Here is a 25,462-nt window from a genome sequence, read left to right as displayed (position 1 = left end):
TATATAGCCAGGTGCCTGAAAGAATGACTGACACGTAGTAGACTTTCACTAAATACCTGTTGAAAAAAATGAATATATCAAATAAGAAATGAATGAAAGAACTAGTCACCCATTTGCCTTTTAACCTCTTTTGCATCATGAATCCTATTTAGAGTCTGAGGAAATCCTCTCCATAAACAGACAAACAAACAAACAAAAACTATATATATATAAAATTATATATATGATATACGTATTATTGAATATATCTGTATTATATCTACATAATATATAATATGTTATATAGATATATATTACAGATATATAGGTAGATACAGGCATAGACATAGACATAGACATAGACATAGATATAGATATAGATATATCCACACATTTGCATATAGTTTTAAGGATTCTAAGAATTGGCAGCATTTATTTTATCCAAATGAGGTATCTGCTCATGGATGATCCCAAATATTAGTGGCACACAAATGTATTTTCTGTACTCTACAATTAGCTTTAACTTACATTTTATTTGGGGTGTTTTATTACATTTTCTTGTTTTCTTCTTTTCCTATTTCTAAATTGGTCAGAATAATATTGATTTCGAAGGAAAAGTACCACACATATAGTAATCTGAGTGGTGAGATGTATAATTTTAAAGCAAGAGAGCAAGGGTGTGGTGATAAATGGAGATCAAAAGATACATTTGGGTTTCAGGAAGGAGAGAAAATTGTGCAGTAGGAAAGTAACCAAAGAGGGATATGAAGCAGGTTGGCCAGGACCCAGAAGCAGAGCGAAGAAAGGTTAGTTAATAAGTGGGTAACTAGGAAGGATTGCTGGTAGAAAGTCAAGCAGGACCAAGAGAGTTTTCTTTCTTCTGAGTTCTCCACATCTCTACTTCCAAAAACAATCTTTTCCAAAAAAAAAAAAAAAAAACGCTTTCATTCTCTAATATTACCATAGTGCTATTCATGCAAAGTTACTTAAGGAGTGTTACTTTGTTCTTAAGAAATTTTGACATCTGTGCAGAGAGAGATCCTAATATTTTATTGAAAAAAACTAAATAAGATCTTGGCAGATCAACCAAATTTGGAAAATTGATTTTTTTAAGGCAAAAATGAATTCACCACCACTCTAAAGGGGATAAAAGCTTCTAGGAAAGGGTCTCTTCGACTAACACTTCTCAAATGGTTTTTAGCTCTAAATAATTCAAATTTCTTACCATTCAGCTCAAGTCCGTGTTAGTTCTTTTATGGATAAAAGAAAAAACTGTAGATAAGAATAGAGAGGAAGGAAATTAATGAAACAACTTAACCCTCTGAGCTCCTTCCTTGACTCGGCACCCTGGGGTCAACGGGCATCATGCAAAGGCCCTGAATGCTCTGAACTACTTTTACAACATACTCCTGGCTTTCTGGCAGGCAGGCAGGGTCTGGTAGGGGTTCTGAAAAATAATGTACTTTCATTCTTCACTCCAGATATTCAGTACATGGCTTGCCTTAAGACCTAAGCACTGGAAATGTGTTCTACCAGAGCAGATGGGCAAAGAAGTGTTCGTTCCTCTTTTGACATAGGCAAGAGTAACCTTGGGAGAAAGTTTCAGTTGGACCCATTAATCATTCCATTAATCATTCATTTAAAAATAAATACAGGCTTAGCCAAAAGTCCGGGGATGTGGAGCTATCAGAAACTCCTAAAGATCTAATCTAAAGGCCTTTAGTGTGTGACTTGATAGTCTGCTCAACTTCCTAAAAGAATTTCCATGAAGAGCATTCGTTCCAATACAATCCCAGTGAGAGGATTTTCCTGCATTTCTGGAATGTGCCTATTACTAATATAAACATTATTATTAAAACAGTTTCCTTGTTTCTGCATGAAACTGTTCTTTTTGCTTGTCCACACTCCGGCTTTGAAGTATTTTTTAAATAAACATTTATATTGCAACGTAACACACATAGAGAAAAACGCACATATAAGGTTTGTGCTTGATGAAATTATCACAAAATGAACACATCTGTGTAACCACCATCAAAGTCAAAAAAGACTCTTACCCCGCATCTCAAAAGCTTTACTTGTGGCCCCTCCCAGTGCATATCCTCCCCTCCCCCTCAAAGGCAACCACTAACCTGACTGCTTTGAGTTTTAAAGATAGTTAAAATAAAATAATTCTGATAGCTTTGTGACATGAATGAACATGCATGTACCAAACAATCTTTCTCTAATGAATAGGTTGATGCGCTTTTCTCCTTTTTTGCAACAAGGTCAATTTCCACGTCATCATGTCCTCCTACCTCCTGGGAGCTTCACAGGAATACATAACATGGGGTACATTTCATCAGCCCCAGCGTAAGGGATCTGTGGAAAGGTCTTCTTTCCAGAAATGTTCAGAGAGTGCAGTTCTTCAGCTGGGTGGGGTAGAGAGCCCCTGAGATGGCCCCAATATTCCTTGCTCCCCAGTACTCATGCCCTTCTGTAATTCCCCTCCTTGACTGTAGGAAGGCTGACCTAGCAACTTGCTTCTAATGAATAGAATACTGTAAATGCGATGTGATGTCACTCCTGAGATTGGGGTATAACCCACCCTGCTCGCTCACTCTCGCAGCTTTACTGCTCTGCAGGAAGCCAGCTTCTATTTTGGGAACTGCCCTATGAAGAGACTCACATGGGAAGGAACTGGGGGTGGCCTCCAGCCAACAGACAGTGAACAACTGAGACCCTCAGTCCAACAACCTGCGAGGAACTGAATCCTGCCAATAACCACGTGAGAGAGCTTGGAAGCACACCCTCCCCCAGTGGAGGAATGAACTCAGCCCCAGCTGACGCCTGGATTACAGCCTTATAAGAAACGTTAAAGCAGAAGCACCTAACCAAGCCACACCCAAATGCCTGACTCACAGAAACTGTGAAATAATGAATGTCTATTGCCTGTAGCTGCTAAGTTTGTGGGTATTTTGTTGCCTAGCAATAGATAACTAATACCTGGGAAGAAAAGAAAAAGATGCTGAGTTCATCAAGTCTGTGGCCATAGTGCATGGAGAACAAGAGGTCACAGAGAACCAGCTGGGTCGGTAAAACCTTTGAATTCTTTGTACAAACCTGCGCTCCCAGTTTCCAAGCCCCTGGCCATGGTCCGGTGAAGGTCCAGAATCCTGAGTTTGCTGCTCTTTGGAAAGCTGAGAGCACCGTCCTTCTCCTTCTAGAAGTAGCCTGAACTGTCCAGGCTCTCCTTAGCCTCTATTCCCTATTTCTCCCAATTTGGGCTGCAACATCTCACCCACTGACATACATCTGCCTAGGCCAGCTCCTCCTCCTTGAATGCACTTCCTTCTCTTCCTGATTTTCTTCATCTCTTCTGATGGGCCAGTTTCAGCATCTCCATGGCATTGTCCCTAATGGCCTCAGGTAGGCAGCTGTTTCCCTCCTCTGGGCTACCAAAGCTGATATCAACTATAGCACTTATCACATCTCATTGTAATTGTTTTCCTTTATGTTTCCATTGTCCAGTGGGGTCTTCTCAGTGGTCCCAGTGTCCTAGAGTAGTGCCTCATACATAGTAAGAGTCGGGAAGTATTTGTTCAATAAAAAATGTATTCACTCATATCAGTTATCACAAATAAGACAGTAAAATCCCAACGTAGTATGGCATATTACATTGGATGACCAAACACATTTATCAACTCTGTAAATACTATGGAATATAACATATTTGACTTTGAAATGAGTGCTAGTGATGTCTTTCATCATTAAATGCTAGGGAATTTCCTCTACATTTGGGTTTTCTTTGTATAAATAAAATACACCTTTGCCTTTTATTTTTCAGCCTTATTTTTACAAGGCTTTTAGGATGCTTAGGTCTTCCACTGACTAACTGGGACATCTGACTGAGAGTCACTCCACCATCTTTTGTAGACTTGTCCTTTTGACTGCTGATATTTCTCCCTGGAAAGGGATTCAAATTCATGATGCAAAAGGACATGTACAAAACAGAATTAAATTGCAGGTCTACAAGGCTTTTCAGAATCTATAAATCTTCTGCTAATTCAGGACTGGTTTACAAAGTATTCTGGCCTCCACTTGTTTGTGCTATCATCTAAATGTGAAAGCAGGATGCTTTTGTTATAAAGAACCATTTTAGTTATGGGAGGCCATGAACATAGTTTCAGTACATCCTGTGCCCTGTCCCTTATTCTCATCGTGAAAACATCTGCTCGTCTGCTACCATGAAGTGTCTGTTTCCCACTGCCCAGCTCTCATGGTGTTCTTGGCTCCAGACTCAGCAACTTAGCATCACCTAAGTCTGCTATATCTGAAATGCAGAAATTTTCTTCTGGATATAGTATAAAAGAACGGCACCCTTTAATGAATCAGGCAAAATCCCAAGATCTTATTAAATTTTACTCTGTATTCTCACCAGTTGACTATCTCAGGCTCTCAGCAACATTTATTATTCCAGGTAGAAGGGTACAAAAACAAATTACACATGATCCTTACCATCTAGGAGCTTAGTATTTGAAATTTCACACCAGAGTGAATGCAAAAATCAAGGCCTATTTAAAAAAAAAAAAAAAAAAACTGTATTGGGTGCTACTGCGTGAATTTCCTAGTGCTTTAAGAATGTAAAGGGTCAACTCACCCTATAGAGACTGTATTGGCTTTTACTGCCTTTCCCTACCCTCCACCCACACATGTGGTTAGCGTAAATCATTCCACAGAACCAGCATTTTCTCACCCCACATCCACAGAGTTCATCCACAGTCTGAAATTTCTTACCTTTAATGTGCTATTCAAAGTTCGGATTTTGTGGAGCTTCTCATTTATGGATGGATTTTTGCACCGCCTGACAAAGGACTTTCTCAACTCCTTTTTGGTTGAAGGTCGCCGGTCCCCAAGAGGAGATAGACTAGCTTGCTCTAACGATTTGTAGAGCTTCTCCATTTCATCGTCTTCAGACACTTTTGTCTCTTCTATTAAAATAAATAAATAACAATAAACCCAGTTAATCAAGGACAGAACATTTGACATGGTGGTCCTAAAACAAGGCCCTCCTGATACCTTGATCTTAGACTTCCAGCCTCCAAAACTGTGAGACATAAATTTTTATTGTCTAAGCCGCTCAGTTGGTGGTAATTTGTCATAACAGGGCCATGTTCCCTTTGAAGGCTGTAGGGAAGGATCTGTTCCAGGCCTCTCTTCCAGCTTCTGGTGGTTCCTTGGTTTGTGGCAGCATAACTCTAATCTTCACATGGTGTTTTACGGTGTGCATGTCTCTGTGTCCAAATTTCCCCCTTTTATAGACACCAGTCATATTGGATTAGGGGCTCACCCTATTGACCTCTTAACTAATTACACCTGCAAAAAATAACCATTTCCTAATAAGGTCACATTCTGAGGTCTCAGTGGTTACGACTTCAACACAGGAACTTTGGAAGGACACAATTGAACCCATAATAGTACACCCTCTAACCTCCCAAAATTCATGTCCCTCTCACATGCAAAATACATTCACTCATCCCAACATCTCCAAAAGTCTTAACCCATTCAAACATCAACTCTAAGTCTCAAATCTCACCCAAAAATCATCTAAATCAGAGATTGGTGGGACTCAGGGAATGATTCATCCTGGGGCAAAGTTCCTCTCCACCTATAAACCTGTGAAACCAAACAAGTTCTCTGCTTCTAAAATACAATGGTGGGACAGGATAACCTTACAAACCAGTACGCACTCTAAAGCTTGAGAACCATTGTCCCAGATCACTTTTTAATGTCCTTCCTAGAACTGTTCTTTGAATGAAGGAATCCACCTGTGGTCTGTGGCTTTCAGCAGATAATAATAACTCCTCATGCCACACACCTCCATTCTCTTTGTTAACCACACCTTGCCAGCCTCAGCTCAAATGCTTCCAGTAAAGTGACTCCACCCAGGATCCGAGGGGACCCCATGTGCTAGGCTAAGCCAGTGGCAGTTCCGTCATGCTAGCCACAGTCATTCATCCAGGGATGAGCACGTGTCTCAGATCAGGCCCACTGGGGCCAAAGAGACTCAATTCTGAGACTTTGGTTTGGGGTATCAGGGAATCAATTTCTCTATTTTCCTAAACTGAGTGGTGTGATGATGTAACCTGGAAGATTCCAGAAATCATGCTAAGAATCATGAGAATGGAGCTAATCCATAGGATCCAACTGAGACATGGATTTTGGTGATACCATTAGTGCCCTCTTAGCTTATGGGAGCCAGCACATTGCCTTTGTTAAGATATTCTGAGTGTTGTTTTCAAGCATATGCAGCTGAAAGAGTCTCAAATGATATAGAAAGTTACTCAAAGAAAATCATCTCTTGATGCTGCTTTAATTTCTTACTAAGAACTTCAGTCCTTTATTCACTTCAGTCTGAAAATAATGTTGGGAAAGATAGACAATAAGATTGTTTTCTACCATGTACTCCCTAGTGTCTATGCATTTTAGCTCCCATTCTGAGAACAAGCTTGATAGAGGATCATATAGGATGTATGGCCTCACAAGAACTGGAAAAAAGGTCTCTCCAAAGAGAAAAGCATACAATAGTAGTCTAGGAGCATCAAAATTAAGCACACTCACTCACTTTACAGTTTACTCTTATAAGAGTAAGTGTCTTTAGGCAATAGTTTTCCCCTTCTACCACCAGAAAGTCCACAGGTGTGCCCAATACTCTTTCATAAAATGAAGAGCAAAGATGTTGGGCTAGGAGCTTCCCTGGTGGAGCAGTGGTTGGGAATCTACCTGCCGGTGCAGGGGACACGGGTTCGAGCCCTGGTCTGGGAGGATCCCACATGCCGCAGAGCAACTGGGCCCGTGAGCCACAATTACTGAGCCTGCGCGTCTGGAGCCTGTGCTCCGCTACAAGAGAGGCCGCGATAACGAGAGGCCCGCGTACCGCGATGAAGAGTGGCCCCCACTTGCCGCAACTAGAGAAAGCCCTCGCACAGAAACGAAGACCCAACACAGCTAAAAATAAATAAATAAATTAATTAATTAATTTTAAAAAAAAACAAACCCACAATGAGATACTATTTCACACTCACCAGGATGGTTAAAATAAAAAAGGCACAATAAGAAGTGTGGACAAGGACGTGGAGAAACTGGAACCCTTAGAGTTGCTGGTGGGACTATAAAATGGACCCACCACTTTAGGAAAGCGTTTGGTAGTTCCTCAAAATGCTAAATGTAGCATTTTAAGTTACCATATGACCCACCAATTCCATTTCTAGTTATATACTCAAGAAAATTAGAAACATGTTAACACAAAACTTGTGCATGAACGTCATGAATGATATAGACAAAAGGTGCGAACAGCCTAAATGCTCATCAACTGATGAGTGGGGTGACAGACTGTGGTACACGCATGCAGTGGAGTATTAGTCATTAAAAGAAATGAAGTACTGACACATACTAAAACATGGATGAACCTTGAAAAATTCTTTGAAGTAAAAAAAGCCAGTCACAAAGACACATACTGTATCGTCCATTTATAATGAAATGTCCAGAATAAACAAATCCATGGAGACAGAAAGTAGATTAGTGGTTGCCTGGGGCTGAGGAAGGAACAAGTAGGAATGGGGAATGTCTGCTAATATGTATGGGGTTTTTCTGTGTGTGGTGCTAAAATGTCCTCAAATTAGATTGTGGAGCTAGTTGCACAACTCTATGAATATACTAAAAACCACTGAACTGTATGTTTTTATGTGTGAATTTTATGGTATGAGAAGCATATCTCAATAAAGCTATTAAAAAGTAGACTTTTATAAGATTATCATGATAACTGATGACACTTGCATAGGGGAAATACTAAGCATGGCAACAGTCCTGGAGTTAAGCTGGAGACGTTAGAAAGTCTTAAGAAATTTAAATGAAAAGACATCTGACTCTTAGAGGCGAACATTAGCATTGAGGACTCTGGGAGTTTTCAGTCCCACAAGAACACAATAATTGTGTACATCCTTTTTTTACAGATAGGCAGGTGGGGACTCTACTTCAAGTAAAGCCTGAATACATAGCTTTTAATACCACAGTATTTTTAAAGTAATATATATTTAACAAACCTCAAGAAACAAACCAAACAAGTATACAACAAAGAAGATAAACAGAATGACTTCTTTACTTTCTCTGTGCTCACCAAGCTGCTCAGTTGTGCTACTAAAGATTGTGATAGAAAATAAAAATACTTTTGACTAACATATTAATTTGTAATTATGTCAGAGTAAAATGATTATATTAAGATCTTATATCTAATTCAACAAATATTAAATCAGTAAAGATAAAAGTAAACTTTAGAATCTTGAAATAATATGGCATAAAGTACATTACCTAAATGAAAAATAAAGAGGATCGCCTCTTTGGATAATTTTATCATTATTTAATATATTTATATCAATATATATTACCTTTAAGTTAAAAATATCAGAGATTATCTCCCTCCCACACACATATTCCTGCCCCTAAATTAAGCTTTGGGGCATTAGCCATGAGGATGTGTGTAAGTGAGTGTGTATGTGCGTGTGTGTGTGTGTGTGTATAACTTGATCTTCCAAGAAATAGTGGAACTTTAAAATAAATACACAGTAAAGTGGACCTGTTGGGATTATAAAAAGTTAATACAGAATTCACCTAAAATATGACCAAACAATGTTCAAGGAAACAAACACTTTCTCATTGGGATTCACTTAGAAATTGGAGATAATAGTAAGGAGTGAATATGTTCAGATAAGGTTAAAGCTGTAGGAGAAATGGGGAAAAATGAATTCAAATTACCATTATGTTCTTACGTCTCAGTTCTCCATCTCTCCTCAGAGGAAACCTGAGACTAAAAGACCATGTGTCTGACCTCTAATAACCTGATTCCAGAATCACTCACAAAGGAAAGGATGGGAAAATAATAAATGATGATTTTAAGAGTCAAGAAAATACCCTGATTGCCTTTTTTGTATCATAATCTGAGAGATATACAACATATTGCTAGATACTCATGGGAAAGACCTGTGATCTAACCTCATCCATGAACGAAATGGGGATTTTATACTGTTTTACTGTTGCTAATGGCTGGTGCCTAGGTCTTCACAGGACAATAAAATGAACATCCAGTAATAATGGAAGCAGATGATAAATAGGATCATAGGACAAAAAAAGGACCCAAAGGGTACAAGCACGCAAGAAAACACAGCTTGCACCTGACCCCAAAGCCGAGGTGAGAGTCCTTCCTAGTCGTTGTATGGAAGACCAGCGCTGGCTGGCTAGTCCTACAGGGCTATCCCTGTACCTTTCAAAGCTTCTCAATAAAGTAATATTTTAAAAATCTCCATTTCACCTTTTTTATGTAAATATTTTTCTAAATTCTAATATCATATTAGGAAACACTAGATTGTTCCCTTATCTTAACCAGATTATAAAAAGAGCAAAAAAAAAAAAAGATTGGCAGAAAAGACCACTGGTCTCTCTCCCACTGGAAACAGAAGCCAAGTTAATTATTTCTATCTCCCTTGTCTTCTGTGGCAAAATAAAAGGATTTTGTCTGACAATCAAGTGTTTCCAATGCAACTGTTATCCTTCCTCTGAAGTGCATATTTTAGTCTTCTTACATAAAATAACAGGACTTTAATTTCCTTCACCACATAAGGCATCACGCCTCACAAGTTCTTTGCCAAGGAAGATGAAAACTATTTTTATTTTATAGATGAGAAAAAATGTGAGATTCTTGGAAAACAGTAAGTGATCTTTCCAAAATGTAAATCAGTGTAGAATTAGGAATAAAAGTTTGATTCCACACTGTGCAGGCCCATGTACTTCTGGACCAGTCTTCTCCAACTTTAATAAGCAAACAATCACCTAGGGATCTTGTTAAAATACAGTTTCTGATTCATTCAGTCTGGGATGGCAGGCACTGAGATTCTAAATTTTTAACGAGCTCCTAAGTGATGTCAGAAGTGCTGGTCCATGGACATACTCTGAGTAGCAAGGCTAGACTGCTTCCCAGCAATTAGTCATGCAGAAATAGCCTCAGCTCACTGGAAGGGAAAAGGACTGAAATTACAACTAGAAAGTTGAGACTTGTCCAGAAAGCAGCATCTATTTTCTCTGTGCCATCTCATAGTTTTTAAAAAAAATCTGGCTTGCTCAAGGGAGGGTTCCAGAATCCCTGCTCTAAAGCATCAGTATCTCAATATTGTTGAGTTGGTAGGAATTTGAGGTAAATGTTAGTGACCCTTGACTTCTGTTAGACTGGCTCAGAATGTCTGGAGGGGTCAGACTAGTACACGTTCTCCAAACTTAGGTCAATAATCTAATGATTTAGACTCAAGAAAGGGATGATATTTTTTTAACAAGATCTTTCTTGTTGACATTAGCGAAAGACCAAACATTTTTAACTGATGGTTACTAGTTCCCTCCCTTCCAAGATGATGCCAAGTGTATGTGCTCCTCTCTCGCTACATCCCAGGTACTCAGCCTATTGTGTACTTCTGACAGGACAGGCACACTCCCGCAGGCCCAGAATTTGGCTGTTGAGAACACTGTACGCAGATTATCTCTTTAAGTGCTGTATTGTCAACTTCGCCTCCGCCACTATCTTATTTCTGGTGTTTCCTTGTGCTTTCTAGAATGTGGTTTTTATTTTCTATTTAGAACATAAATGCTGGCCTCCAGAGACAAGAGAGGAATTCGTATGCCATATTTCATATCGGAATTTGAAAGGAAAACTTTTTTGAGATTGGAAAAATCTAAATGATGTCCCAAGGAAGATAATATTTGTTCCCAAATATGAAGCACTTGAAAAGGTTTAGGTAGAAAACAGTATTTCCTGTTTCATGTGCAATGTTCTAAGTATCTGAGAAAAGAAAGACCATGAAAGGCACTTGTTACAAAGAGAAGAAATAACTACATAGTCATTTGGACATTAAGACTTTAAGACTTTACAAAAGTCATTTACTATAGCACCTGATGCTAAGAGATCAAAAGCTTTTTACAGGCTTCCTTTAATTAGTGATTCGGACAACTCTACAGCAAGAGACTTAGAATCATAATGACAGACAAATTTAAATTTTTAACTAAGATAAATCCAGATAACTTATTTTAACCATAAGGATACTACTAACCAAGAACATTAGCATAGTATAATTTTGAGAGAGAGATTGCCTATTTCTGCTGCTGTTGATGGTGGTGGAGATCATTATCATGTATTTAGTTTTTAACTAGGTGACAGGCACTGTGTTAACTGCTATACCAACGTTGTGTCATTACCTTTGTAACAACCCTACAAGGAAAGTATTATTAACCCTGATATAAAGGAGAGAATGTCAAGACACAGAAAGATTAAAAACCTTGACCAAATTCACAAAGAGACAAACCTAGGTTCTGACCCAAAGCTTATTGCCTTATACGCTATTCTTTATACTATAAGTATATTTGATATACTTTCTTTTGAATAAAGTTCAGTGAAGAAGATTTTAAATCAATAATGCATAGTCATCAAGATGGTAGATGGCGAGGCCAAGGCTCAGATGCCTGCCACCACTACTCTATCTTCCAAGGGAAAAGTCCCCACCCAGAGCCTCTGCTTCTGAGGTGCCCAGGTTTTATACCTCAGATTCTGTTCTCACAGGGCCACACGGCACTAGATCCTAGGTGAGGAAATTCGTAAGCTGGTCAGCAACCTAAAACACAGACTGGATAATCAGATTCTCTGCTTGGGCATTTGAACTGGGCACCTGGGGATAATGAACCAGTTTGAATCAGCAGAAGGCAAGAGTCGCTATCATGGTAGGCTGGTCCCTGGATACAACAAAGGTATAAATGCACAGAAATGGAGAACGCAAAGTCGGGGTCTAAAAAAAAAAAGATGGCAAGTAAAAGAAATTCTATAAGAGAAAAATCAGATTGAGAAAGTCAGAGAAAGCATCCAAGTATAAAGCAAGTGTTTTTACTTGTGTTCTTGTAACTCGGAGAGTAATTTCACTTTGGTTTCCCTCATTTTCCTATATTTGCTTTACCTTCTCTGCCTGTCAGTTACCTATTTTCTCTTGGATATTTGATGTTTCTATTAAGCAAGGCAACCCAGTATGCTTGTACGGCATTGTTGCTTTTATTGATAATAATAAACCTAGTCTACTGGGCGAACTTTAGGGTTTGTTTTTCTTTTATTTTATTATTACTGCCTCTGTGGCAGTGATTTTCAGAAATAATCTTAGCTTGAGCTCATTGCCTAAGATTCTAATAAGTAGCTTTACATTCTTAAAACAAAGATTCCAGTTGTTTTCAAAATGTATTCTTCCAATCATATGAGCACCCTGGATTAGGTGAAATATTTAATGCAGACATAAAGTTTCTATATCTGCTCACATCCTAAGAAGACAAAAACATTGGCATGCACATAAAAAGGTATTTGGTTAGGGTTTTTTTTTTCTTTTTTAAATATATTTATGAGGTGAAGTTTGAATAGGAAATAAATGGGGAAAAAAAGCTTGAAATTGCCTAAAATCAAGGATACAAACCCAATGCACAGTAGATAAATATGTCAACCTTGGCTCCGTAACCTGCTGGATCTATCAACCATATGGATCCATGATGGGGACAAATGAGCACAAAACATAAAAACGGAAGATTCAGAAGGAGGGGAACGATATGAGGGGCACTTCATGCCAAGAGCAGTGAGGCAAGAGGAAGAAGAAGTTACCCCAATACAATTTCACAAGCAGAAAATGAAGGTTTGGAGCAGATAAATGCCCTTACCTTTTCAAGATGGAGCTCTCTTGTCCTTATGTCTATGGTTATAATCTAGTGTGATCTATAATTACTTGCAAGACATCCTTATTTTTGCCTTATAGGAAATCCTCAGTGTACACATTTAGAGTTACATATTTCAACATGGCCATTAAACCCCTACTAATAAACCTTTTCCCAGGAAGTGATAAAAATTCTATACAGTTGAGATTATATTTCATGCCACAGGGAACTGAATGTTCTGGAAACCTTATGACTCATCCCTGATTCCTCTCTTTCCCTCACATGTTTGATCCCTTTATTAAGTTCATCCATCACATATCTTTGAATGTCCACTGTGTACTCGGGCAGTGCAGTTGAAAGACTAGGGATAGACTAAACCAGGTAACAATCCTTTATGAATCTTACATTCTTACATTGTATGTTTATAATATATCCCAAATATGTGTATTTTTTCTGCTCCCCACCCCACTGCTACCATCATTTCATTGTTGGTCTATTTCGACAGCTACATTCCTAATATCCATTTTCCATACAGTGAAGTGATCTTTTTAAAATGTAAACCACACCAAAACATTCCTCAGCTTCAGTTCCTCCGAAAATATCTCATTGCACTTAGAACAAAATCCAAATACCTTAAAGGACCCTGAATTCTCCAATATCTTCCTATGCTGCCCCTACCCACTCTGCTCCAGCCATGCTGGATTTATTTCTGTTTCTTGAACCGCAAAATTTGTGCCAGTACTAGAGCATTTATACTCTATTTTCTCTCTGTCTAGGGCATTTTTCCAGCTATTGTTTATATGTGTAGGTTTCCTTGTGAAATTCAGGTCCCAGATCAAATATTGCCTCCTCATGGAGATCCTCCCCAACCAGTCATCTAAATAAAGGTCCTTCTTCCTACCTCCATTATTATATACCCTTACCTGATTTCCCTTACAGAACTTACTCACTACCAGAAATTATCCTGTTCTTCTATTTACCTGCTAATTGTCTCCAAACCCTGCCAAAACAGACATACGGACCAGACTGTAAGTTCTATGCAAGAGGGCTATTGCCTTTGTTATCTTCAAAAGGCATCTCCAAATGCCAACAATTGAGCCAGAAATATAGTACCTCCTCAAAACATATTTGTTAAACATTCACTGTTTGGTCAAAATTTCCATTCTTAACCTCATTCTCACCTCCTTCATATGTCCATACATAATAAACACAGTGAGCTAATTTTGGATTTGGATTCTTTAAAAACTCATTAAGTAAACTATACTTATTAAATGTCAAGTGTCTAGATAGATTAAAAGGAAAAATTAAAATTTGTTTTTGGTTAGAGAAAAAGGGAAAGGACACAAATTACTAACATCAGAAATGAAAAAGAGGGATATCACTACAGACCCCATGGGACATTAAAAGGATAGTAAAAAAATACTATGAGCTATTCTGTGCCCACAAACTTAATAACCTAGCTGAAACAGACCAATTCTTTAAAAGAAACAAAACTCACACAAGAAGAAATACATGATTTGAATAGGCCTATATTCAATCAATAATTGAAAAACCTTCTAATTGAATCAATAATTAATAACCTTCTAAAACAAAGCACCAGTCCCATACGGGTTCACTGATGAATTCTACCAAACATTTAAAGAATAAATTATACCAATTCTCTACAATCTCTTTCAGAAGATAGAAGCAGAGGGAATACTTCCTGACCCATTCCACGAGGCCAGCATTACCCTAATCATCAAATCCAGACAAAGACATTTCGTTGCTGAAAACCAATATACCTCATGAACATAGATGCAAAATTCCTCAACAAAATATTAGCAAATTGAAGAATAAAACATTTTACACCATGACTGAGTGGGAATTATCCCAGATATGCAAGCCGGGCTCAACATTTGAAAATAAATTAATGTAGTCCATCACATCAATAGGCTTAAGGGGAAGAAGGAAAAAAACACATGATAATATCAATAGACACAGAAAAAGCATTTAACAAAACCCAATACTCATTTGTGATTAAAAAAAAAACTTCTCAGTAAACAAGGAATAAAAAGAAAATTCCTCAACTCAATACAGAATATCTACAAAAAACCTACAGCTAACTTCATACTTAATGGTGAGAAACTGGAAGCTTTCCCACTAAGATCAGTAACAAGGCAAGGATGTCCCCTCCCACTACTCCTCTTCAATATTGTACTGAAAGTCCTAGCCAACACAATAACACAAGAAAAGGAAATAAAAGTATACAGATTGGGAAGGAATAAATAAAACTATCTTTGTTCATATATGACATGAATTTGCATCTGGAAAAGGCAAAACTATGGAGATAGTAAAACGATCAGTGGTTGCTAGGCATTGGGGAAGGGAAGGATTAAAAGGTGGGGTACAGAGAATTTGTAGGACAGTGAAAATACTCTGTATGATACAGTATTAATGGATACACGTTGTCATACATTTGTCTAAATCCACAGAATGTAGAACACTAAGAGTGAACCCTAAGGTAAACTATGGACTTTGGGTAATTATGATGCGTCAGTGTAAGTTCATCAGTTTTAAAAAATATACTACTTTAGTGGGAGGAATATTGATAATGGAAAAGGCTATTATGCGTAGGGGCAGGGGTAGACAGGAAATCTCTGTACCTGCCTCTCAATTTTGCTGTGAACTTAAAATTGCTCTAAAAATTAAAATCTACTTTGAAATATTTGTCAATTGGCCGGTTACTATAGTTTTGTAGTTTGAAGCAAATAGAACCTTATTTGCTTTGGCTTTAATTAAGAAGAAATAAAATTGTAGGGAGAGAAATTAAAAATTAACAACCAAAGGGTAGTGCAGGAAAAGATGTCAAAGGCTTATGGTGTTGTCTTGATAAGAAGGATCTACCTGTAAAAACTGATCTTATATTTTCCATTTCTAGTTGAAAATTCAGACATGGGCTCATATCATTCTAGTTCCTTGCTCTTGATGCATAGGGTGACATATATTCAGGAGTCTCCAGAACAGCCAAGAAGGGCCAGGAAGGTATAATCAAAGAGACAAACAAATGAATCTGAGACCATAAGGTTGGGAGCATCTCAAAGGACTGCACAAGATTCTTCACAGAAAAAAAGTGTAAACTGCAGGTGTATGCGTTCAAGAAGACTTGCAGATCAGGGACGTCATTCTCAGACCAGGGGCACACAGAATTTTCCCCAGCTTTGTGTAAAAATACCTGGAGACAAATGAAAATGGAAACACACTGATCCAAAGTCTATGGGAATAACAAAAACAGTTCTAAGAAGGAAGTTTATAGTAATATAAGCTTACCTTGAGAAACAAACAAACCAACAAAAATCTCAAATAAACAATCTAACCCTGTACCTAAAGGAACTAAAAAAAGAACAAACAAAACCCAAAGTTAGTAGAAAGAAAGAAATAGTAAAGATCAAAGCGTAAATAAATGAGACTAAAGAGTAGAAAAGATCAGTGAAACTAAGATCTGATTCTTTGAAAAGTAAACAAAACTGCTAAGCCGTTAGCCAGATTCATCAAGAAAAAAAGGACTCAAAAAAAAACAGAAATGAAAGACAGGTTACAACCAACACTACATGAATACAAAGGATCATAAGAGATTACTACAAACAAATATACACCAATAAAATGAATCTAGAAGAAATGAATAAATTCCTAGAACATGCAAACTCCCAAGACTGAATCAGGAAGAAACAGAAAATATGAAGAGACTGATCATCAACAATGAAATTGAATCAGTAATTTAAAAACTCCCAACAAACAAAAGTCCAGGAACACACAACTTCACAGGTGAATTCTACCAAACATTTAAAGAAGAGTTAACACCTATTCTTCTGAAACTATTCCAAAAAAATTGAAGAGGACAGAACACTTCTGAACTCATTCTAGGAGGCTAGCATCACCCTGACACTAAAACCAGACAAAGATACTGTAAAAGAAGAAAATCACAGGCCAATATCACTGATGAACACAGATGTAAAAAATCCTCAACAAAATATTAGCAAACCAAATTCAACAATACATTAGAAGGATCATACATCACGATCAAGTGGGATTTATCCCAGGGATACAAGGCTGGTTCAGTAACTGCAACTATAGCAATGTGATAACAAATCACATCAACAAATTGAAGAATAAAAACCATATGATGATCTCAATAGATGCAGAAAAGTTTTTGACAAGATTCAACATCCATTTATAATGAAAACTCTCAACAATGTGGCTATAGAAGGAACATTCCTCAACATAATAAAGGTCATACATGAGAAAACTACAGTCAACATCATACTCAACAGTGAAAAGCTGAAAGCATTTCTTCTAAGATCAGGAACAAGACAAGGATGTACACTCTCACCACTTTTATTCAACTTAGTATTGAAATCCCAGCCACAGCAGACAAGAAAAAGGAATCCAAATTGGAAAGGAAGAAGTAAACTGTCACTGTTTGCAGATGACATGATACTATAGGTAGAAAATCCTAAAGATGCCACCAAAAAACTATTGATCTCAGTTATATGTGGAATCTTAAAAACAAAACAGGGACTTCCCTGGTGGTGCAGTGGTTAAGAATCCACCTGCCAATGCAGGGGACACGGGTTCAAACCCTGGTCCGCGAAGATCCCACATGCTGCGGAGCAACAAAGCCCACGTGCCACAACTACTGAAGCCCGCACACCTAGAGCCCGTGCTCCGCAACAAGAGAAGCCACCACTATGAGAAGCACGCACACGGTAACGAAAAGTAGCCCCCGCTCGCCGCAACTAGAGAAAGCCCTCGTGCAGCAACGAAGACCCAATGCAGCCAAAAATAAATAAATAAATTTATTAAAGAACAAAAAAATCTTTAAAAAACAAAACAAAACAAAAACAGACTCATAGATACAGAGAACAAATAGGTGGTTGCCTGAAAGGAGGGCAGGGTGAGGGGGAGGGTTAGATAAATAAATGAAGGGGATTAAGAGGTACAAACCCCAGTTATATAGCAATTAAATCATGGGGAAGTAACATATAGCATAAGGAATATGGTCAATAATATTGTAATAACTTTGTACGGAGACAGATGGTCACTAGACTTACCATGGTAATCATTTCTAATGTATGCAAATGTTAAATCACTATATAGAATACCTGAACTAACATAATATTGTTCATCAACTATATTTCAAAAAAAATGAGATTAAGGTCTGAGAACTACAATTGACCTAGTTATATTGCATAAATTTGCAGGTAACTTAATCAGCAATATTTCATGACATCATCTAGGGATTTTTGGCCACTTGACATGAAGCAGAGAGAGCAGGTGGTGGGTCATCCATGCTTGAGATTAATGCCATTGAGGTCAAGAATTATAGATTCAAGATTTTTCCAGTAGTAAATATTTACTCCCATTTTCAAATCACTTCTCAAATTATAGTTCAAAAAACAAGATCACTAGGAAATTTTCTAGGGACTAAATTAAGTAGCAGAGATACAAAGACCAAGATTGGTCTTCACCTTGATAGACATACTATAGAACCCCTCAAGTAAGTCTCTCCTTTGCTTCTTATTCCCACTGCTACCCCAGCTATTACACAAGCTTCCTAACTCTTGTAATTTCCTTTGTCCCCTTACACCTTTCTACCCCCAAATTCTTAAGCTCATGTAATTTTTCTAAAGTACACCTCCAATTATATGATTACCCTGATTAGAAATAAACTAACAACGAGCCCAGTATTCAACATCATCAAAATTTATTTTCCATTCCTCTTTTCCATGGCTCACCTCTCTATGTGCAGACCTTCCCACTTAGATCTTAGATCAGCTTAGATCACTTAGATACGATCTTCCATATTTTGAGTTCCTGCTCTCTTTCAAATCCCTTGAGTACTTTGTATGTCTCTGTGGCACTTATTTTACTCTGCTTTCTTTTGTTAAATGAGTCTTATTCTTCCCACTCTCCCCATTACACATTAAAATATTTTAGACCAGAAATTGTAACTTGCTTGTTTTTGTATTCCTATTAGCACAAAGTACATAAGTACATGTTAGGTACTCAAAATAATAATAATAATAATAATAATAATGCTTAATTGAATGGAGTTCATTAATCAACTTTTTCTTTTTATTATTATCTTGCTTCCTAAAGAGACATACTTCATAATTCCTACAGCATCATCTGAGGTAGCTAGCTAAAATAATGTAGCATCTGTACTGTTTGCCCTAAAATTGTGTAAAATTTTTGGTAATTGTTAAATCCTAAAATCTGGCTCATTTATGTCACTTTCCTGAGATGTCATGCATGCGCTAGTATGTATATATCTTCATTAAAAATGCATGTTATTCAACATGATTCCCAGGTCCATTCTGTCTGTACTTGCACTTAACAATTTATTTGCATAAATTGGGTATTAGTCTCGTTAGTGGTTATTCAGCTTGTCAGCATCCAGGGTAGGGTCACCCCATTCGTGGAGTAAGTATAAGTCAAACTGTCTCCACATTGCCAGCATAATGTAAGTAGAGAAATACAATGTGAGTCATCTTCACACAGGCATGAGTCATGGGCCAAATAACCTTTCATTAAAGAAAGAAACGGTATAGAGTAAAACTGAGCTGAGATGAATATTCCATTTAACCCCATCACCTCTTACCCCATTACGCTTTGTGGAAAGACTCAGTGAAGAGTCTGAAGAGCTCTGGAACTCCCAATGTAGAAAGGCAATAGAATGCAATTAACACCCTGCATTGTTTAAATAGCTTACTCTGCAGGGGAAAAATGTCTAAAAAGGTTTATCGGTATAAAATTCTAGCAACCACAATTTTAATCGCATACCAACTGCAAAATATTTCTCTCATTGTCTAAATAAAAAGAAGGCTATAATACATTCTGTCTGCTTGTTTCAGGGCTCAGTTATTAACCTTTAAGAATCTTTTCTAGGATAAAAGCCTCTTTCTCCAGCAAACATATCTTGAAACTGGGACTTAATCTAAAATCCTAAGTCCTGTCATGGACCATGTCGAAACTTCAACCCTTATCATAAAAAATGCTGAACAATATTTCAAACACAGGAATTTTAGCACTTTCCTTTTTTTTTAATTGGCAGCTAAAAAAATAATAATTTTTAGAAGTCACAAAAATGAAACGCTACCTTCTTTTCCAACACACAAACACACATGTAAAAAAAAAAAAAAAGCACAGTACTCAGTCTGATTACTCAACAGCACGTCATCGCAAACGCAAGCGAAAACTGGGTTGCTGTTTCCATAGCAATGACTTTATGTGGTTTAACTCTGCTGGGAATTTAACCAAATCCCCAGCAGCAGGAGAAAATCATCAGCAAAAATTTTGTAACATATGGCAAGTGCCAACAAATCAGTGAGGGGAAAAATAGTTTTATTTTCTCTTCCTTTCTACTCCAAGGAATACCTTTATGTCAAGTTGTTTGAAGAAGCATACAGATATTGCTGGTCACTCTGCACCTAACTCAAAATTTTAAAATACCTGGTTTCTTCCTTCTTAGATTAAAATAGCTGTTGGTACTCAGCCAGGCTCTGCAGCACACTCATGCCCAGAATGACATTAGACATGGACAAGAATTGCGTGCATCTTCCCATGACTATCAGGTTACTCGTCCTAAAGGAAAACTCAATCCGCGGTGTTATCTCTTGAGAACGAATGAAAATGGAATTTTATTCTCTATTTTGCTTTTGAAGCCATCCTCATCCCGGGGTGCTGTGTGTGTGTGCACACGTGAGTGTATGTGTATTTGTGCATGCATGAAACAAACATTTTAGTTCTACTAATGGCCCAATAAATAAAGCCAGAGTTTTTAGCAGGAAAATAATAGATATGGTCCTCTTCATTACTTTCTTTAGTTCCACCAGGCCTATATCTGGAAGGATCTTCTAAGTATCAAGTTAGAGGCCATCTAGTTCAAGGTACTTAAATTCCCTCTTCAGTATATCTTCATAAAAAAAAAATTGTAATCGACATGCAATATGCAATTAATACCCAGTGAAAATGGTTGTCTCAGAATGATTAAACACCTTCAATGACGAAGAACACATTACTTTCTAAGGAGCCTATCCAATTTTGAACAGTTCTCAATGTTAAAAAGAAGTTTCTTATGCTGAACTTAAAATTATCTCCTTTTTACTTGCACCACTGGCCTCAAAATTTGCATCAATTTCATACTTCCACAGAGGCACAAATTAAGCCCAATGCCTTCATATCAAAACACCTCACAAAGCTGAGGCCAGCTTGAGTCTACTGCCTTCCATTCTGTACAGTCCAATATTGATCCCCCTATCCCTACCTCATTCACCTCTAACAGTAGGTTATTTTGGCAATGACTTCATTTACTCCATTTTTTTCTAATTGTAAAGTAGATAATTGGCCTAAATTAGGGGTATCAAACAAAAATGACATCAGAGGCCAGGCAGGTAACTCAACTGTGTAAAGCATCTTCACATAAGGTCACAGGGAGCAGTGACAACGGACACACGGGTCTATAGTTGTAATTCTTGGCCTAAATTACTCTAATACCAAATATCAAATTAATAGGGTAACAATGAAAATTTGAGAACTTAAAGAAACTTTCCCTGATTAGGCTGGGGGAGAGGGGACAGCTGTCACCTACGTCATCAGGCCACCCTGACAGGCGATCATGGGAATTTAGCCAGTCAACTTCTCCTCAATGGTACACTGAAAAAATACAAATCAAACTCGTCATTCTCTCATTTTTAAGTATTTGCTATCAGCTAAGCTTGTTTTACACTGGAATGAAGAAGGCACAGACCATCAGGAAAGACCCATCATGATTGAAAACTAATTATTTTTTAAAAGTTAGTCTGAATAAAAGACAAAGACCAACAATCATGGAGTATTAAGAAAGCTCACACTCTTCATTTCTATACTCCAGTAAACGCTTTCATTTGCTAAGATTAACATGCTTTTTTTCAAACACATAAGCTGTGCTCTCCTTTGGTTTTAAAGTTCTAGTGCTGCCCCCCAAAGTGCACGTAGATTGTCTGTCTTCCTGTTCACCATGGAGGAAGGCCCCTCAGGAACTGACCTGCTAGGACCCAGACCTCATCTGTGTTTATAGTCCAGGGAAGGTGGTAGCTCTGCATATGTTTGGAACCGTGGTGGTGATGTCATCTACAAAATGTTGATCTAATCACCACAAGCTCCAGAGCACAGCACATGGGACCAATAAAAACAAAACAAAAAACTCAAGTTTTACCTCAGATTGGTGAAAAAGTATCATTATTTTGTGAACACGTCTCATAGTTGCAAGCATGTGGTTGGTGACACTTACAGCAGGTCATAAATGGTCCTGAAGCTGGAGTTTTCTACATGCGATCTCCTCTCCTCTACAGAAGTAGCCCCTGGACTTAGCCCCACTTGACCGTTTAATTATTGAATCATTTGTGACTTTAAACATTCTTTTTACAATCGACATTAGCATTCCACATCCACATACAAATATTCATTCTCGAAAAAGAGTAAATAGTTTCTTGGTTTACCTCTATCTGTCATCTTTGATCCAGCCAGCTTGTCTGGGACAGTAAGATGATCTAGGTTGCTACTCAATGAAGAAGTGTCATCACTGGATAAAGAGTTCAAAAATCCACTTTCTGATGTGGCGAAGCTGGTTTCCAGGGCCCTGCGACCATTTGCCTCTGAGAGTGCAGGTGAGCGGGCCTGCACAGCGCATGTCACAGACTGTCCCACGTCTTCAGCGGCAGACGAGCTGTCAACCACGTCCATCCAGGACTGTCTTCCTCTAGATATGGAGGAAGACAAACTTCTGGGTGTCTTTTTTAGGTTTTCCATGGAAGAGAAAGAACGCGATGTTTCATTCAATTTGGGTGAAGACGAAGATGCTCGCTGGGCAGCCTATTTTTCATAAATAAAACCAAAAGAGAATAAAATAAATCATGATTAAGTCAGCATTCTCTACTTTTCATTTTCAAGGAAGGTACTCCAGTGTTTCAAAAAGTTGCCAGTAATAAAAGAATCAAAAGAAAAATAGATGGTATTTATACCTGTATGACAGACATTATGATCCCATTTTCCAAAACCAATCTGTATAACTTTGAATTCACTACTCTAGGATCTGAAAAATCTCCATGTCATGAATTACCCTACTCTTCAATGCTCTCCAGATAACTAAAAGACTCCTTTGAGGAATTCATTGGAACACTGAAGGACGCTTCGAGCAAAAAGTAGATTGCAATCTCTCACTGAATTCTAACCAATTGAGCAAAAAATCTTGAGAAAGGTGATTAAGAGAGAGAAAGCAGGGCTTCCCTGGTGGCGCAGTGGTTGAGAGTCTGCCTGCCAATGCAGGGGACACGAGTTCGAGCCCTGGTCTGGGAAGATCCCACATGCCGCGGAGCAACTAGGCCGGTGAGCCACAACTACTGAGCCTGCGCGTCTGGAGCCTGTGCTCTGCAACAAGAGAGGCCGCGATAGTGAGAGGCCCGCGCACCGCGATGAAGAGTGGCCCCCACTCGCCGCAACTAGAGAAAGCCCTCGCACGCAACTAGAGAAAGCCCTCGCACAGAAACCCAACTCGAACAGAAGACCCAACACAGCCAAAAATAAATAAATAAATAAATATTTTTTTTTAAAAAAGAGAGAGAAAGCAAAAGCTGGAGCCAGACGGGAAGCAAAAAGCAAAATAATATTAACTGAGTGGAAGACCAGTGATGTGGGTACAACACATACATTTACACCCTCAAATATTTGTCACAGTTCCTTAGCACATGACCAGTATAAGCTCATAACTGCAGAGCTAAGTGAAATAATGTTAACTCATTCACTCTTCAATAATTTTAAAATGTCAAAAAACTTTCACCAAAGAAGACGGGAATACATATGCAGGCTCCTAATTCATTAAAGGGAAACCAAAAACTATGAGAAGTGGGTTGACGGTGTAGGATCTTCTGAAAGCAGCTCCTGACATACAATCCAAGGGTGAATGCCAATCCTTGGCAAAATTTTCACCAGTCCATGGAGAAAACATCAATGCAGCATCACCAATGTCCTCTCTGGGGACGGACTTCATTTATTCTGAGATTTTATCCTTGTTACATTTTGATGTGAAGATATATGCCTTCTTTTGGAAAATGGTAATGGTAGCTATGAGCTTTTGTCTTTTGGAGATTTTTTTTAATGTTCTCCATAGCAAAATAAAGATTTGGCAACTCTATGTTGTTCCTCCATTTTTAATTTTATTGGTCAATAAAAATCCAAAAAATCTAAACACCAGTGCTCTAGGGGTCACCCTATATCTCCAATGGCAGATAAGACAGAGAAGGCTTTTTCTGGTTCGGTTTCATTATGTCATCCTATGAGATACTCCTGTCAATTTCAAGCATTCAGAACTCCAAGGAAGTGGAGGAACTGGTAGGGAGGAGACTGCTAGAGGGAAGAAGCCAAAGGGCAAAGTAGGCTCCTCTCCCCAAAACCTCAGAATCACTGCAACTAACTCGAGATAGCTGACTTTGTTCCAAATTAATATGTGCCCAAGAATTTTGCAGGTTCTAGCTCTGAGTTCTGATGGAAAAAGTCAGTAAGTGTCCGATGAGTGCCTAGCTGGCTGCATGCTAGACATGGATTGTCAAATAAGCAATAAATCCACTTTTTAGTAGCATGACACTAAAACATCTAGTTAAGATACAAACTCATCACACACATCTTCTTAATAATAATATATTTGGCATGACATGAAAACTTTCCTTTCAGGAATGTGTCAAAAAGCTTTCAAACCAGCTGCCTTCAATCACCCAGACCACTTAACTAGGAGATCCAGATCTGTAATTCACTAAATAAAACCCTAGCTACCCAGAGGAGGTAATGCACCCCCTGCCAAACTGTCCAAATAAATGCCAAGACTTGTTTACTCGTTAGCAGGATCTACGGAATAAATGTTAACAAAAATACCCATTCAGGCCCCGTCCTGACACAGTCCCCTATTGTGAGCTATTTTAGTAAAACTTGGCTTCAGTGGGATCAGCTTCCTTTTCTGAAAAGAGACCAAACACGAGCTTTTCCTGTTGCTCCTGTTGATACTACTGTAATTTGATTATAGCAAAATGGGCTATTTGTGCAAAAAGCTGTTGCTGCAGCACTTTCCATAAGCCTTTTTAAACCTCAAAACTCTGCTTAAAAGACTGAGGAAAGACATATTCAATGAGCATCAGAAATTTCCGGGGAGTGTATTCCTGCTTTGGTTCTCCTCAAACACAGCCAATGCTTCCAGGCCACTTTCTCTAGCACCATGTAGCATGTATAAAGTTGATTTTCAAACGGAGAAAAGAAGACTGAGGGGCGGAAAAAGGAATAAGGAAAAGAACTAGAGAGAAGGAAAAACAAAATGAGAAAAGGATGGTGTGTACCAGGTCAGAGGGAGTTTTCGTTAGAAGAGAGATTGACACAAATCAAAGGTTACCTGGAGTGCAGTTACAGAGGATCGACAGGGGAATGTGCTTTATAAACCCTGTGGTGCTAAATCCACCTTTATTATTTCTACCATTCTCCAGCTATTTGTAGCCATAAGTCAAACAGAGAACCTTTAGCTCAGTGCCTTCTATGAACCATCCAAGTAACGTACCCAGAAAACTCCCCACGGCAAATCACATGAAGGTAGAAAGGAGCGACAGTCTCTCCTCTCCAGCCCACCCCTGCTTGGCTCACACAACCCCATCCTTCAAGGGTCAGTTCAAGGGCCACCTCC

The 25,462-nt window shown here is 38.3% G+C and overlaps 2 protein-coding genes across 5 annotated transcripts in view; one reads left to right on the top strand and one right to left on the bottom strand.

Moving 5' to 3' along the window:
* The window catches only part of IPCEF1 (interaction protein for cytohesin exchange factors 1), a 165,069-nt gene that overhangs the window by 5,491 nt on the left and 134,116 nt on the right, over nt 1-25,462 (bottom strand). For all 4 annotated transcript variants that reach the window (XM_061206999.1, XM_061207000.1, XM_061207001.1 and 1 more), the window contains 2 exons: nt 22,245-22,617; nt 4,753-4,946 (listed from right to left, as the gene is read on the bottom strand). In XM_061206999.1, the coding sequence (XP_061062982.1) occupies nt 4,753-4,946; nt 22,245-22,617 (567 nt within the window). The remainder of the gene's footprint in view (nt 1-4,752; nt 4,947-22,244; nt 22,618-25,462) is intronic.
* The window catches only part of OPRM1 (opioid receptor mu 1), a 164,582-nt gene that overhangs the window by 92,055 nt on the left and 47,065 nt on the right, over nt 1-25,462 (top strand). The gene's annotated exons all lie outside the window — the stretch shown is intronic.

The sequence above is a fragment of the Eubalaena glacialis genome, chromosome 12 (assembly GCF_028564815.1).
Source record: "Eubalaena glacialis isolate mEubGla1 chromosome 12, mEubGla1.1.hap2.+ XY, whole genome shotgun sequence".
Classification (NCBI taxonomy): domain Eukaryota; kingdom Metazoa; phylum Chordata; class Mammalia; order Artiodactyla; family Balaenidae; genus Eubalaena; species Eubalaena glacialis.
This window is presented reverse-complemented; position numbering and strand designations above follow the sequence as displayed.